General features: G+C 35.6%; 1 protein-coding gene across 2 annotated transcripts in view; it reads right to left on the bottom strand.

The window, feature by feature from the left end:
• TLL1 (tolloid like 1) overlaps window positions 1-18,092 on the bottom strand; it is a 125,641-nt gene that overhangs the window by 26,222 nt on the left and 81,327 nt on the right. For both annotated transcript variants that reach the window (XM_061992541.1, XM_061992542.1), the window contains 4 exons: window positions 13,944-14,059; window positions 7,289-7,391; window positions 5,783-5,899; window positions 4,570-4,715 (listed from right to left, as the gene is read on the bottom strand). In XM_061992541.1, the coding sequence (XP_061848525.1) occupies window positions 4,570-4,715; window positions 5,783-5,899; window positions 7,289-7,391; window positions 13,944-14,059 (482 nt within the window). The remainder of the gene's footprint in view (window positions 1-4,569; window positions 4,716-5,782; window positions 5,900-7,288; window positions 7,392-13,943; window positions 14,060-18,092) is intronic.

Genomic DNA, 18,092 nt, shown 5'->3' with positions numbered 1-18,092 from the left:
TTTTCTTGCATAGAAGCTGTTAGTACACGTGGCTACCAGTACTCAGCTCTAACTGTGCATTATGCCCAATGCTAAGGTCAGTAACCACCACAGACTAAGAAGCTTTCATTTAGCACATTAGGATTTTTGTTTCTTTTATGTAAGAGGGAAAATTGGGTGAAGTGGCAGTTTACTTTTATTTCCTTTTAATGGCACCAAAATACAGCACTTACAAAATTCGTCTGTCTTCTTTCCAACTTTCCAATTCTTCAAGCCTTTACATTTGTAGTTTTCTCCCACTAACTTCTCTGGCACAATCCACATTACATTTACAGTAATTTCTTAGCTGTTTACTCAGCAATTTCTTTGGGCCAGTTAGGGAAATGAGTGAGAAAACTATTGAAGATATGGGACACAACCACATAATGCTGACTTCAATGGCAATTGTATGTTTACAACTAGGGCATTCAGGCATGGGTCCACCTGAGCACTGGAAGGTTTTTGATACTGTAATACTAATTCCAAATTTTCATTAACCTAAACAATAAAGCTTAAACACATGACATTGTATTTCAATATGAAACAACGCCTGCCGCGTTAAGTAAAAATCATACTTCACTCTGATGCAGAAAGAAATGACCTGGTTTAAAGGGCACTAATATAAATGAAGGAATTGTGTATTTTCTACACACGTGCCTGTGATCATTTCACTACTCAAGACTTTTAATTAACATATTTTTTTTCTATGTTCTATGGGGCAACATGGAAATCATGATTTTTTACAGGCCAAGTGCAGCTCAGAGTTACATGTACCAAACTCCCACTGAGGTGAATATGTAGGGTTTTTACTGAGAATCACTCTATTTTTTGGTAGAAGACAACAGCTAGACATAAATTTTCTATAGCAGAAAGTTGGTAAACTTCCTAAGGGTATAAAAATCAACCAATGTACAAAGTGTTACTGATTTTCAATAAAATAATCCAAAAGGTGGCCATTTTATCATATTCTTTTATTTTTAGTGTACTACTACTGCAAATGATTCCATTATCATTATCAATATTACTACAGTAAGAGATTACACTATTATGTTTACATATAAACTATCAGTTAAGTGTTGTGATTTTGAGAAATTATTACTAGTGTTAAGGCACTTGGTTACCAATAAGAAAGAATTAGTATAAACAGTGATTCACTTATCTGTCCCTCTGGTTTTAAGATGTCATGGTACTGTTATCTGGGAACACTGCCATACAAAGCTCTGCTAGACTTGCAGCAGTCTTATTCTTTCTACTGTAAGGGTAGGAAATCTCAAGTTAATGAAAGAACTCCCAGTGAGTTTAGTTGCAATTGGACTGACTCTATAAACTTTATTTACTGGAGCATTAAAATTTCACAAGATTGATATTACATGTGAATGTAAAAAATCATAAAGCATAAATCATCAATAAATAGGTTTTACAGAAAAATGCATTGCTTATACGAGACTGAAAGATTCAATGAGCTCCTGAAAGCCTTGGAGGAAGCACAGAATTTGAATGGTATTAGAGAACTACGTTGAGAAAATGCCAGAAATATTCCTAAGACAGGGACAGAAGCACACAAAAACACTAAGAAATCTTGTGGTGAAATGGAAAGTCAGAGATGTTATCAACATCCATTCTCAAAAGAAAAAAAAATTCTTGTATAGTGTTTAAGTTCTAAAAAAATCCCAATGATTTTACACTAATATACATTTGGTTTAAAATGTTAGACTACCTTTTTTTTAAGCACTCTCTCAACAGGAAAAACATATTAAAAAAAAAAAGTGAGAGTGGAGGATTTGAAGAGCAAATCTGGGAGCAACTATATTTCAGGAGAAATCTTCCAATTACTTTTTATCAATGCTAACTTAATTGTTGGTAGAGTCAAATTCCAATACAGGTAAATACACATGACTCAGGTTGTATGAGGTGGGACATATGCCTAGTGGAATCAGAAGATCAGATAAATTCTATTTCCCGACTTGTGTAAAAATAATTTAAGTGAACGCTCCCTGTATGAAGATTAACGTGGCCACTAAAATGAGGAAGATTAATATGGTTCAGGTCTACAAACCCTGTGGTTTGCTTTAGCTGGGGAGACTGCATGCCAACAAAAATTCTTTAAAACAAATTAAAAATACAAGAACTGAAATTTTTCAAAGAACAATATAATAAAGGTGACTATAACAATAAACCAAAAATATAGTTACCAGTCTCAACATCTCTGCTGTCATCTAGATACTAGGAATTGTAGCTGCCCATCAGGCAGCTAAATAAGAAAGGGTAATCCCACACTCTGTGGAAAATGCGTTGCCCACAGCAGGCGAAACAAGATGACTCATTGATACAGTTTGAAGTTCTCAGCTTCCCTAGTGATTTCATTTCAGAGTGAAGGTTATTTATACAGGGTTTTTTTCTAGCATTACATATGGATAATGAGAATTCCTCTTACTTAACTGTACCTTTCAAAGGACAGAGAAGTAATTTTCTCACAAGCACGATGCAATAACTTTTTGGCCTGACATTTACTTTTTTTGATCTCAGCTGGCATGAAGAACTGTGATTTTTAAACAACTTTTTGTTTTACTGGGCAGTGCACCAAGGATTCAGTCCAGAGAGGGACTCAGTACCAAAAACCAGAACACCTACGTTCATGCACTTGGACTTGAAATGGAAATCAGACCCAGTGGTGAATGTCTAGGCAAGGCATTTCAGAGCAGTTTCCAAAGCAACTCTTACTCTCAGCAGGGAGCCCTATGGACCAGCCAGTAGGAAACATTGCAAAGACAGATATAACAGAAGTCTTGTGCCTTTCTGGGGCAACTCTTTTGGTGCTTAAGGGCATCATGCTACTCTGGATTCACAGCTCAGACTCTCCCTGGAAAAGTATGTACCTTTCAAGTCCCTACTGTTGGAACTAGGGTGTTCTGTTGTTTTTTTTTCTTTCAAAACACCATTATCAGAAACACTAACTTGAGATTCCGATTCAACTATACTTCTGCTCTGTTTCCTCTTTCTTCATAAGAGGTGTCAGTCCAGTTTCATCTCTAGAGAGTGCCATAATACTAAAACTATGAGGGAAACACTGGACATTTCTTCCAGTCAGCCTTAACCACTAGCCTACTAAATTGTGCTCTCATTTGCTGGTCCTTTGCTTCTAATTATTTTCTATATGGTGAGGTGTGAACATGCTATCTTCACACTTGCAAATAGTCCACCTTTTGGTGATTAGAAAAACATCCTGAAAGATAAGGAAGTTTGATTCTCCCAGAGGTGACACTGACCTGAGGTCAGTTTAAGATATAACGTACCATGCATGTAGACCAACACTGAGCACTTGCATGGAGATCAAATACTGTGGCACGTCTCAGGCAGAGCCATAGTTATTTGGGATTGCACCACAAAATACTGAGCACCAATGCCAGACTAGAAAAGTTCCATATCTATTCAGTAAATTACATAAAGTTACTGAAAACATTATTAATTTTCAACAGTGCTTAAAAAGAGAGACTGACAAACTATGTCAAGGTCATGCAGAGTCTGAATAGCATTTGGAAAACTTTGGGCAGGGAGAGCTGATCTTGTCTACGCTAGACCCAAAACTAAATCTGGTTATGAAAAATGGAAAATTAAGTAGAATCTGTGAAATTATTAAAATTTCTATTCTTTATATTCAGATTAATGATAAAGTCCCAAACTCTTGTTATCTCACACTCAGAACTTTTATCAGTCATAGCAAAAATGTACCATAACTCCTGGAGTTTGTAAGACTAAAATTGCAAGCTGGAATTTCCAACTGTATTTACTACTCCTGTATTTATATCTGTGTGCACCATAAAGCCTAAAAGGTTTAGATCTTTAAAAAGTGTTTATCATGTCGTTACTACTGAAGCATATTCACCAAAACAAGTGAACTCAAAGTATGTTTCTAAATTTATCTACAAACTTCAAGCTACTGCATTATGTATGCATAAAAAAGACATTTGAAATACTGTTTTTCTGTTGTACAATAGTTTATTGCTGTTTAGCAATGTTATACACTAAACACTAAAGACACACAAGTATGACTCATCATGGCTTTCTTCTTCCCTCTCTAAATATAGGTTTGTAAAAGGAATCTAAGTAGACTTATTTTTTTATTTATCCTTGTCAAAATAGGAGTCAAAAACCACAGTGGAGTCTCTCCAGATAGCCATTTCTTTTTAACAATAAGATTTGGAAAAGATAGAAACCTCTCATTATTTAACAGAATATCCTTCACTCACTGAGCTGGATTATGTATGTCCTAAACCGCAGCTACTGACAGTACTTTTAACTAATTCAAGTAGCTTAGAAAACATAGAAAAGCTGAAATTTTCTTGAAAATGTCTGTAGAAATGAAGGCTTCATGGAGAGTAGAATTGAATTCTGGAGCTTATTTTCCATTGAGAATTCTTAAATCTATTCACATTCACATGTTTATTTTTCATAAAGAATTCTTAAATTAATTCACGTTTAATAAGGATTTCTTTAAATGTCACTGTCACTTATCTACTATATGCTTTTCTGATATCAGTTAAAAGGCTTTACCTCAAATGCTTGAAAGGTGAGTCCTACATTGTAGTCTTCTGAAACTGTTATTTTCCACACACATTCCTTCATTGGTCTGTAGTCATCAGGATAATTGGGAGATTGGATCTGGCCTTCATTTTTGTGGATTTCACCTCCACAGATTGCTGATAAAAGCATACAACATTTACTCTCAACAACGACATTTTCTGCTTCTCATGCCCAAACTTACATTTTATGCTCTCCTTCATAAAACTAATATTAAGATTATTCTGGAGAAGCCTTAGAAGTCTAACAAGGACCAATTATTCAAAACACAATCCATTTAAATCACTGTATGTATTTCAGTTAGCAAATATGGTTCAGCATTTCTAACAGTTCTAAACACGTTTATAACATTCAGAATGACCTTGGATAATAATCTGAATCTATACATTTTACAAAACATATTTAAAAGGTCAAAATAATTAATTTTATCTTATTATCTTTGAAATCTCTTTAATAAAAATACTTATTAATATTTACTGTTAGAAAGAGATATATGAAACAAAAGTATCATATTTTATAATGTTCTATGTATTTCAATCTATACTTTATTACTTCAAACTTACACTGAATTTGACGAAACTGCTAATGTCAATAAAAATATTTTCATAAAAAATAAACACACTTTTCAGGGTATATATTGATAAACATGTGAAAATTTGTGATTATCAACTAAATAATACAGTTTACTACCATAGATACGCAATATTTAAGAAAACAGGCTCTATTTTAAACAGGTGAATGTTGACTTGCTAATATACACAGTGTGTGGGAGTGTGTCTATTAAGCAATCCCAGAGCATATGGAAAACTTAAGCCAGATTTTTCTGAAGAATAAACAGAAAGCACTCAAAGAAACCTTTCCACACACTAAGCTCAAGAACACGTACGTTTAGCTAATTAAATGACTGCTAAAATATGCTTATGAATATTTTCAGTGGTGTCCATGGAAAAGATGTTATCTGAAATCTGATCAAAAGAAGAGTTTCAAAATGTCCTGTTTAGCAAGTTAACACTTTCTGTCTCTTTTTCTAAAAAAATAGAGGCTTTCTGTCTCTATTTTCTATGAAATACGATTTCATATCAGGTTTTTTCTGTCTTTTTTTTTTTTTTTCCCCAATATCCTAAGGTATCTGGTTAATGGTTTTTCCTCCATAATCAAGTCATTTTTAAAGCTATAAGAGGCTTACCTTCATAAATTGCTGCAAAACCTTTCCCAACCCAGTTGCTGCTGCTGCGGAACTCGATCCACATCCTGCTGTCAGAGGATGCAAGGACTTCTGGCAGTTTGTCACCACAAAACCTTCCTGAAAACATGTAAACAGTAACTGCATTTTCTGCCACCTCTGAAGCCAAATGCCGTAAACATTTATACAAGTGTTAAACATTATAAACAGGAGTAGCAGAACCAACCAAGCACATGGTTTTCTGCAGATTGGGATCTAATACTTAAAGATTTTATTACAAAGCTTTCAGTACTTCTTTTCATTGCAATCAGGCTCACAAGTAAGTATAAAACCTCAAGGGAATTAAGTAGAAAAAAAAAAATATTGTTATAGATTGTTTCCATACATACAAACCCAGGCATTTTGGAGAGGGAAAGTGAGTACTAATCCTGAGAGGAATATAATCTCGGTCACAGTAATATTGCTTATTGTGTTTAAGGACCAAAGAGATTTAAAAACTAACATCCAAATGACCCTAGACTACACTGTCCTCTTAAATTTAGCCTAAATAGGTAAAATTTCTGTTTGTCTAGGTGATAGAGAAGAGAATAAAAGAAAAGGGTAATTACTGCCTGGTCCTAATTGCTGCTTCTTTCTTTTCTTTCTAAGGCCAAGAAAATAGTCACTACTGTTAAAAAGCAGTCCTCTGGTATCTGCTTCCTTTCTTTATTTGCTGCTATTAAATTCTGGCTGTTAGGATGCTAACAAATAGTTATAGTCTCCATTCTAAAAGCAACAGCAAAGAAGTTGGTGATGTTCACGTTTCCCATGGTCTGAAATCCCAGATTCAATTAGAGAATATCACAGGATGTCAAATAGAGCTTCTAGATTGGGCAGCAGCATTATGAGGTGTGAAATCTCTCCAACAATCTTCTGAATTAAGAAAAGGATGGCTGCAGCTTTCTGCATATTAGTTTAAACTCTAAGACTTGATTCATTATTGCTTTGCATGTATTTTCTCTCCTAGAGCAGGGAAGGGCATGCAAAGAAGAAACAGAAGCAATGTTCTATTCATAATTTTAACAGTACAGGAACAGATCTCTTAAGCTTACAATGGGTGCTCTCAACCGCAGTGCATGTGCTCATCACATGCTCTATGGATTTCCCATCACAGGCTCTACAGCTTTGTGTGTAATACTGTTTCTCCATTTCTATGAAGAAAATTATGGCAACTTCATATTTCAATACCCACAAGCATAGTAAAAAGTTGCACATTTTGTAGTTTTTATCCTTCCATACATGCAGCTGAATAACAGATAATGCAATGAAAGGAAACCTTGAGGCTTAAATTCAAATAAACAACTTATTTGAGGCCATTTGGATGGGATTTTTTTTTCCTCATCCTTCAGCTTAGATATGTTCCCCATGTCTAAAAAGCAAGAGTTTTGTTATGGGTTCTACAGCAAGCAAGTCCACCGGACTCAATGAGTATGATAACTATGGAGAGTGTAGCACTTAACAGTTGCATACCAAGCAGAGGTGATTTTCTCCAGTAGCCATCTCTTACTTCAATATAGTCATACCAACAAAGACTGCTCTTGTAAAGGTCCATGGTGGTGAAGTTTAAAACAATCTGCAATTGGAGAAGAACAGCTAATTAAATCGTTTGCCATTAATACAAGAAAACAATCACAACATTCTGCAATAACTGAAGTCAGAGTGTATAGGAGTTCAGCTACTTAGACAATTAACCTCTCCTAAATTATTTCTTTGAGTAAGTAAAAGTTGCTTGGGAACATTAGAAGTTTAGGGTTTTTTTTATCTTACATATCTGAGTAGATTCAAAACAGGTGACAGACATTTAATTGCTTATAGAGAGCTGCCATAAACTCACACTTTTAACACAGGAATATGATTCATCTTGGATCACTGGATGACACAATAGCTACAGTTTGGACCCTGAATGACTGGGACAGTATTAATATCATGTTCAGCAATTTCACAGATAAACTCAAACAAGAAGATTAAAATTCATTCATATTTTGCATTGTAAAATAATTTCAAATTTCTACTCTTTCATTGGCTTTAGTTTTATTGGAAAAATAACTCCTCTTTTTCCAAATCAGTTCCTCAGTGTAGATTAATAAATAATGAATAATTACTTCAATCTAACTAAAAATCTTCTTTATTTACTTTCACTGTGAGGGTGAGGAGCACTGGAACAGGTTGCCCAGGAAGGTTGTGGAGTCTCCTTCCTTGGAGGCCTTCAAAACTCACCTGGACATGTTCCTGTGTGATCTCATCTAGGTGGACCTGCTTCTGCAGGAGGGTTAGACTAGAGGATCTCTAAAGGCCCCTTCCAACCCCTACCATTCTATAATTCTATATGAACATGGAAGGGGCTTTATTTTTAGCTTTGATACTAGTAACTCACAATCAAAAGTTGCTATTACAAAGCAAACATGAATTACCGTGCAGTAACAAATACTTCACACTTCAAAAAGATATCTCCATGGCAGCCTATGAAGCAGCTGTGTCAGCTGAAAGGAGAGGAATTTACCCTAAGTCTAGCTGCAAGGAGTAAATCTGCTATAACTGGAACAAAGTGCCCAGGGATGTTTTACTTCCATCTCCACTGAAGGCACCACATGTCTCTCCAATCACAACATAGTACCAGAAAGGCAGAAATTTTTCAGATTGTTTAATTTTAAGAAGATAAAAACTATTAGGTATTGGAGGAAGCTAATTTAAAGACAACAAAGCTCAATGGTTTTGGTGTGTAGGTGGTAGAAAGTCATGACAACTCTTCTCCAAACAATGCAAAATGGAGACAATCTTTTGTAGGAAACACTACATGTCCTAACGTTAGACTAGTAGGGTTTTGCTTTCACTTACTTTCCACAAAAAATAAGTACACCTATACCAGATACTACATGCTCAAAAATCTCTTCTTCCAATCGAGAACAGGAAATTTAAAAGCTGTATCTTCCTCTGTCCCCTAGTGCTGACATTAATGATTGTTTGGGTGGAGGATCAAGCTCACAGATGATTCTATTGAGCTTTCACCTTTACTAAAATAATGCCATGGGAAACAAAAAACCTCTGTAAAGCTACACATCAGCCTCAAGAGCCAGAAGACCTGTACAGTGAGGCATATCCTGGCAGCCATAGCCTTGTGGGATTAAGGTATGGGACATGAAGCATGCCAAGGATCATCAGGACAGCACTGAATAAATGAATACCTGTTCTGATGGCTGAGTATGGCCAAACATTTATATCCACAAGCTGCTACCATATCCACACAACTGTAAAACAGTTGCTTAAACAGCAGGCTGCCTCTAGCATCATGTTTTCCACAGGAACATCCTGCAGTAGTTTTAGAATGCTTTTAGTACAGCAGACACAATAAATATAGCCTGTCCTCTCTCTTTTGGCCCATTCTTTCTTTCATTTTAGGGCCACAAAGGGAGGCAATAATTTAGTCTCAAATCTGTATGCAAAGGATGTCTACTTCAATGTTAGTTTGAGGCTTTGGAAATATGTTTAGTTAATATTATGTCCAGGATGTCATTGACACTCTGAGTCATAAAGACCTATAACAATGAATAGTCATCAAAATATATTGTAGGCTTCCTTCCCAAGCTCAGAGATGAAAATGGGCTGATTTGAAATGGGGTACAATTGCTGTGCAATCCCACCTCTTTGTTGCAATAGAAATTACAGTAGAAATTATTATATTTAAGGAAAATTTGTTCCTTATACTGAAAGGTTTGCAGTAAGGGACATTCCAATATCTTGAACTATTTTTAAAATACAGATATCCTTTATCCAAACTTTTAAAAACAAAGTAAAAAAAGTCCAAACTGAAAAAAAAGTTTCAATTAATAACTTGTATTATGTAGACAGGAGATATGTTCATAAGCACAAAATTAAAAAATAATGAAATGCTTTAGCAATTAATAATTGCTTGGATTAGAACAAGGAAGATATTTTATATATCCAAAAAAACCATTAAATCAGTGCTTTTAAAACTAGAACAGTGAGAAGGGAGAGGAGGGAAGGTTGATTGTGTCTTTTGGATTTCTTTTTGTGAGAGCAGGTAAGCAAATCATCCACATAGTACACTGTTGAACTCCAATGATTTGAACTTCCAGCTTTGAGACATCCAAGATTTTATCCTAGATCTCCACTATCTCTGCAAATTCTGCAAGCTAGGCTTTAAGACAGATGTAGCTAGTTGGGTTAAAATAGAACAAATTTCAACAGTAGGTGGCCAAATGGAATGATCCAAGTAAGCACAGCACACACTTTGGACTATCAGCAAAATAAGCACTACAATCTGGTTTTCTATTTAACAACTTCTATCTTCAGTCCAGCTATGGACCTTCATCTACCTTTTTTGCTTTGCCAGTTTTTCACCAGAGTCTTTGTGGGGACAGATTGACTGATTGATTGATTTTACAAAATAAGAAGATTTTTTTTCCTTCCAGTGTTACTGAGAAAACTGTCAGAAATTCTTTAGTGCCATACTACTCAGTCTCCATACTATCCACAGTGTTTACCTAAAAATGGCATGCACTAAAGCATTAGTTGATCCTCTCAGTTGGCATTCACTAAGTAACTGTGGTTGTGTCCATTCGCATGCTCTCACATTTTTTTTAGTCTAAATGCAGCACCTCTTCTTTCAACTTCCTTATCTTATTTCCTGGATGCAGACTTTGTCTGCCCAGATGAGATGCAGACAGCTGGTTTAACATCAGGTTACCTTCCACAGATGCCTAAGCTAACCCAGCTGACTCTGTTGAAAGCGAGTTATGGAAGCTACATCCTGTACTTCTTCCACTGGCTCAGCTGTGTAGAACTTGGAGGTCTCTCACCAAAATTTCTTCACTTCTCGTGACACAGCTAAAACATCAGATTTCTCTGTTTCCTGTTTGGAAATCTGTCTTTTTCCAAATCTTACTTGCCAGGATAGAGTTGGGAAAAAAGATGGTTTCACTCAGGTGTCATCATGTTGTTGTCTCAAAGTGCTGATATCTACATGGAAACCATTAAAATTTAATGAGTCTCCTCAATGGTCCCTGCCTTTAAAACTCTATGAAATAACCTTCACAATCTTTTCTCACTCTGACATACCAAGTTATTTGATGACACAGCAATGCCTTAACATTGACCAGAATTCATTAGCTGTACACGGGCAGAACCCCTGATCTGTCACAGTGTGACTTCTGGTCAGATACCAAACAAGTATAAATATTTAAGATTCCAATTTGCAATCTGCAAAGTATTAAATAGAGCTACAGACAAGGCAGAGCTTGTTCAAGGGGACAGGATGGCTAGAAGTCTTCATAGCACAAAACAATCAATGGGTATTTTTCAGCATAATTAAGGAATTATTGATTACGCAGCAGATTCAACTATGCTATTGCAGCTTGGAGAAAATATATCATATTGCTACTGCCTGGGACAAGAAAGCACAAAATATATAGCAAACATCAGGTAGTACTAGGTTTTCTGAAAGTGGCATTTATCTGTCCTTTTTTCATCTAAAACATTAAAGAAAATTGGCAAGTAACGCAAACTACTCAAAAAGGTGGATTAAAAAAAAAATACTGGCATAGCTGCAACTCCCTATGCCAACAAAATTTCTACACCTCAAAAGGTAGGATTTGCCCTGGCAGAGGGCACATAGTATTACTAACACCATCCTCCCCCAGAGATTTTTCTGTGTATGGACATACTGTGTACAATTGTTTACTGTGCAGTCTTAAATCATGAGACAAAGTAAAAGGTGAATGAATTGCCTTGTTTTAGTAATAGGGATGCACACATTTTAGGATGGATTGGCAATTTATTATGTTTATCAATAAAAGGAACTCTGCTGCTTGTGCACACCACTGCCATCCCATCCTTCATTGAATTTCCTGCCATCAATGACTGGAAACATCTGTACTTGCAGAAAGCAGCATGGATAGAAGTCATCTAAACTATGCCCAAACAGCACAATGTTATATCTCAATAAATAAGAGACAAGATTTAGACAATCTGGACTGATGCTTTTTCAGTTTATTTTTAGGTGACTAAAGTGCTCACTGATGTTTCAGAACATGATGTGATGTACTTATACATACTGTAACCTTCATACAACATTTCTGAGCTCTATCAGGGTCAAAGCAGCAAAGGAACAAAAATACAAATATATTTTTATTTTCCTCATGAATATGTTATCATCACTTACTGGGAAAATTGGAGATGAAGTATAATGTATGTCCAATGTACTATTATGTATACCTTAGTCAAGATTTAGATCTCATTTCTGCTCTCTGCTATGGACAAAAGCATTTGCTGCAAATAGGGTCCTTTATCTCAAGACAGATAATACCCTGCGGGAACAGCACTGACAAAAACAGACTTTTTGACATTATCACAAATACCATTTACTTCATTCCTGTTGAATTATATAAAGACTGAGAGCTGCAGGTCAGAACAGTGCCCTACAGACATGACTTATCATGTCAAATTTCATTCACAAATTTTTATTTAGTCTTTTTCACTGTTTTGATTGGGGGTAAGCTGGAAAGGGAAACAGCCTTTTTACACTGCTGACTTTGAGATGAGGTTTTCCCCCATTAAGTCTCTGTATAGTATAATCCAGCTCAAAGGGTGGTTCCAATCTCAAGGTATAATGATATTACAAACACATTACAATCACACTAACACCCATAGATAGCTTTACACAAGGTTAGAGTATGCTAGGAATACCATGATTATTTACTAATTCATGCACTAATATTGCTATAAAAAGTCAATACTGATTGTAGACGAACACGAAAATTTTTAATTTTTTAGGCAAGGAGTAGAAAAGAAACCTAAGCCATTTTTTGCTGTTATCAGAGCAGTGTCTAAGAAGCAACACTAACAGTGGAGAAGTAAAATTACCTATCTAGATGTATTTGCATCTTTTACACAAACCTCCTCAGATTCATCTGTTTTCATTTGTTTTTCCCTGCCAACCTGCAGGGCCACCCACACCCTTCTAGCACAGAGTATGTTTATTTTTCCTCCGGTCTCTGGGTCTTGCCCAGAGAAGGGTGAATGATTTCCAAATGACTTTGCTTTCATCTTTCACAGTGGAAAATGGTCTTACAGCTCCTCAGGATCTATTAGCATGTCAAGAACATACATTCTTGGTGTAGAACAGGACCCTAACCTGAAAGAAACATGGAATAAAGTAATCCTATCAGGAGAAAACTACGTCCATTATGTAGAGGAAGACCAAAACAAAAGAACCCTAAAATATCTGAGTGCAGATGCTGGGTTTTCCTCTTGGATTCTTCAATACTGAGGCTGGTGCTAGGCTCTATATTTCAGACTTTAGGCTGTATTTGACTGCTTAGTATCAGTCGCTGCTTCTTGTAAAGAGACCTACATCCTTTTATTTTTCCTGTATATTTTGTCTCAGGTGGAATTTCCCATTGCTCCCTCTATCCTTATTTATTTTGAGGCAGTCTAATACTTGAGCCAATAATTTAAAGCAAGATTCAGCTAGCACATTTTGAAAGTGTATGCAAGAAGAGCAGGTTTTGCTTTCACTGGAATGGTACACTTCTCTCCCCAGACTACTCTTACCAAGCCAAATTTTTTTCTTCACCTTTTCCACTAAAATTGAAGACCAGAAAGTAAAACTATATGCACTAGGACCAATACCAGGAAACACCTACAATCACACTTTCTTTACCTCATGTTATTACTGTTTCTCATTCAGCGTACTAAGCTGCCTTTGGCAGAGCCCAGCTATCAACCCCACAGAACCCAGTCAGCTCACCCAAGCCCATGCTGGAGAAGAGACCATACAGGAGCCTGAACTACCTCTCCCACCTTTACACCAAACCACTAACTGAACTATGAGTCAGTTTTGAAGAGATTTCACGATGCAAACGTATAGCAGACTGAAATCATGCCTTCATTTCACATGGACAGACACTAAATAGATGATGTGGCTCTAATGACACAGACAAATCTCAAGTCAATAGAACATAGTTCATGTTCCCATTTTATATTTATGACATACCATTGTTTTCAATTATTATGCAAGCTTTAAACTTAAATGAAAAGCTAAATAAATGCAATATTTTTTCATTTTAAAAATAGTTAACTCTGTTTAGGTGAGGGAATGTTAAAATACCTTCTCCCCTGGGGTTACAGAGATTCTCCATATACAGTGTGTGTAGGAAGGGTAACCATTTGGAAATCCTGGAGAAGAAAAGTTGCCTGTAGATTCCTGTAGCGTTTCTCCACAGGCTGAAAGAAACAAAATACAGTAAAAATTTTAAATTGAATGCACTTAACAGAGGAAAAATTTTTCTTTCCAATATCTACTCATAATACATTTAACTCATTGCAGATACAGAATGGAAAATAGACTAGTTATTTTATGATTTATTCAAAACAATGATTTTAAGCCGGTCTGACATTCATTCTCTGTGCTGTTTGCTGACATAACCAAAACTATAGCAGTGTTAAAAATGTCACTGCTGTCAATCAACTGCAAAATTATACATACCATTTTACTTTGGTGAAAAAAAGTTATCCACATCCACCCTTTAAGAAGTAAAACAAAAGTAAAACAATAGCTGGCACAGCATGATTGACATCATCTTGGAATTTCATCGGTGGTTTCATTTAATTTAGTACTTTGCCCACATGACAGATTGATCTGATCTAAACTCACTCATCCATTTTTATACAGAAAACTAACTCCTGTATTCAATAAACTGTCTTGCAAAGGTAATTTGTAAAGATATGAGCAATAAAGCAAAGCAAATGTAAAGTCCTAAAATATCAAAGGTTTTTCAAATTCTTTATTATTGAAGCTTTCAGTCCCCATATCTCACCTGTCAATCATGCTACTAGCTGCTGGTGGACTGGTTAATAATTCCTCTTCACTCTAAAATATAGCGTTGGAAGCTCCTGCCATTCTCCATCACTAAAATTGATTCCAGTAGGATGTCACACATCACTCAGTCATCTTTTTTACTTTCATGAAGTTGTTTCACCCACCAATTTTGCAGGTGTGGTACAAGAGATGTGAATTTGAGACTATTATCCCATGACTGACAGTGTAATCTGCTTTCAAATTACAGCACTACCACTGCCAGCAGGTGAACTACTGTACCATCAAAAGCTCAATGAATTCTAAATTATCTGAAAAATCTTTAAATAAAAGGAGATAAGATCCTTTATGACAAAAATAGACAACACAGTTGTAAAAGCTGTCTTGTTAAAATGCATCTAAGGTGTAATCTGACAACAACGCTGTAATATCAGGCATAAACTACACTCAAGGCATCAAATATGTTCTCTGACATTGAAATGTTTCTTCTGATAAAGAAAAAAAAGACTGGTGCAGCCCCCCGAAAATTTAATGGCTAAAGTCACCATCACTTTGTCCTTTAGAAATTAAATAGGGGAAAATCCCCTTTTCTTCCTCTCATTTAAAAAATGTGGCTTTATCTTTAAAAAAATGCAGGCAGTGTCAGTAAATCACACATATAAAAAAGATATTCAGTGGTAAATAATTATTTCTGTACAAAGCCTTTTCAGTGAAAAGGCTATGCCTACAATTAACTATATTTTATTTTTAACATAGTGATGACATAGTGTAAACTTAAATATATTGCAGAATACTGTACTGTGTTCCCCTAATGCTAGTGAACTGTATCGTGGTTTCAGAGTCATCTCGTGTTCTTACACTCATGCATGGTTTCATTGAGACTACACTGCAACAGTGTACCTTCACAAGGCATACAACCATATTCTGTTTGCTCTAGCTATAACTATTTCACCAATGCTACAGGAACAGAGTCCACTTTGGGAAAGTGAAGCAGAAGGAAAATGAGTTGTAAGAGACACTTACTTAAATTTACCAAGAACTAAACATAATATATTTCATGTCAGAAGAAATCAATTACAACTTCAATTTTATACGTTTGCTTTATAATGCACTTACACATTGTTATTTCATTGTTAGTAACAATGTCAATGTTTTGTCTTATGTTCCCCCCCCCTCAAATGCCATGTCTTGTATCAATTTTATTAGTTTAAGATACTTGCAGAAATGACACTTTAGCTCTCCTCCACACACCCCCCACAACCAAAACAACAATCTCCCACCTGCTTTAGAGCTTGAGGAGGTTAAACTTCTGGTATGTCTTTCTGTGGAAAGTAAACTATTTTTTCTTGTCCTTGTAAAGATCAGCAGTGGGTGTAGGTAGATTATAAGCTTATACAAAATAATTTTTACCAGTGAACTCTGCAGCAGTGTTTAATTACATAGCCTGTGTATAACACCTCTCTGGGCTGGCCTATGCACACAGTCAAGTCCCATTAAGGATTATAGTGAAATCTGAAAATGATGAAGCCCAGATCCTCCAGGATACTTAGGGAATCAACTCTCATTGCTTTTTTCATAGCATTAGCAAATACATACTGTCATATATAGCTAATTTAAGCTTACCCTTTTCCAAAGAGAATTAATATCTTCAATACTTTTTACTTAGACACAAGTATCTACAACTATACATATATGGCATATAAACCTGACACAGAGCCCTAAAAATAGCTAGTGCTGATAATGTGCTTGATAAACCCAAACCTTAAGTCAGTTTACTACAACTTGGTATCCTACTATTGACTTCATAGTTACAGGGACACAGTCTAAATCTAAAAACCTTAATCCTCCTTATGTTGTGAATAAAGGCTGACTTTTGTAGGTGAGCACTCTTATCTAATCTAACAGAGATGGAAGCAAGTCAAGCCTGAGGAACAGTGAGAATTGTACAAAAAAAGAACCAGGCTAGGTATTCTTCATCTGCTCTCTTCCATACGTACTGTCACAGACCCTGGCAAAATGTAAATTTGCTCAACTTCTTCTATCCCCATTCTCTTACTCTGAACAGCCTTCTGCCAATTTGAGACTCCTTAAAGGCTCATTTGTTATTTAGTCCTATTCTACCCACTTATTACTTGTCCTCTATGCCTAAGAGTATCCTTCTCTGTTATTTCCCTTTCTTATTCTCTTGCTTCTATAAAAATTACAGATTTTAAATCAACTACAGTTTCTATATAAAATTATAAAGGTAGGTCTGTGTTGAAATTTTAGTAGCTACACCAGATGAAAACTTATTCTATCACTCCATTAGACAGTCTGAAAACTGTTGTAATAGATCCAGCCTTGAGGTTCAAGATCTGTTCTCAAAAGCCAAGATTCAAAGTTCAAAACAAGATTTGCAGAGGAAGGATCCTCAGCTTAGTTGCTCGCTTTCCCCTTATTATTCTATCATGTAATGATGTAATTCTGTATTAAAATGTAACAGATCTTTATCTGCAATTATTATTTCCTTTGACAAAAAGCCTAAGAAAAAGTTACAAACAAACCAAAATTGTTGCGAGGTTGTTGGGTCCTGATACTTACTCAGCTGATGAAACACAGGTCATTAAATCTCATTTCTTGGCTTCAGCAAAAGCTCAAAACTGTTTCTTGGTCACTAAGTCCCTCTCCTGAATATTGACCCTGAATATCCTGACTACCTAAACAGTCCAGAAAGCTTAGCTGCTTCACTTCTGCGAGGGTCAGCTTTATTCTCCAGTAGACCCGAGCAGCATTTCATGTTCATAGGCCCCAGAAAATGCAGCCAGCTTCTTGCTCCAAAAACTGCTTGCAGAAATAACTAGAACTCCAAATAAAACATGCACAATACCACAAAATCCTTTATAAAACAAGTATGCTTCTCTGGAAAGTACTGATTTACTTAAGTTACTGTTTTCTGTATTTTCATTGTATTAAATTTAAGACAAAACAAATGAACATATGAAACAATGCAGATGTTTGAAATATTCACTGCTATTTTATCATAAGCAAATATAATTATTAACATCTTTTATCTGAACTAGGAAATACAGTACATCTCCAGAAAAAACACATTGTCAGTGATTTTATCACTATATAGTATGAAGATCATATGATTCTTCTATAAAACCAAAACCTTGATGTCTGAATTTTGAGTCTCACTACTTGCTGGGAAATGTATTAGATCACAAGGACCATACAACTTTCAGGTGAGAGTTGCTTTCTTTATTGGATGTTTCTGTTGTGTTATTCAGTTATTCAGCCCCTATTAAAAATACTAACTGAAAAAAAATGGCATGTTAAATAGTATGTATTTAAAATTTGTAGCAAAACTTTCTGCCTTTTTCTTTCTTTTAAAACTCTTTTTTTTTTTTTTTTTTAATGGACTGGCTTATCTAAGTAAGGCTAGGACATCAACTTTTACCC

Source organism: Colius striatus, chromosome 3 (genome assembly GCF_028858725.1).
Source record: "Colius striatus isolate bColStr4 chromosome 3, bColStr4.1.hap1, whole genome shotgun sequence".
Classification (NCBI taxonomy): domain Eukaryota; kingdom Metazoa; phylum Chordata; class Aves; order Coliiformes; family Coliidae; genus Colius; species Colius striatus.
This window is presented reverse-complemented; position numbering and strand designations above follow the sequence as displayed.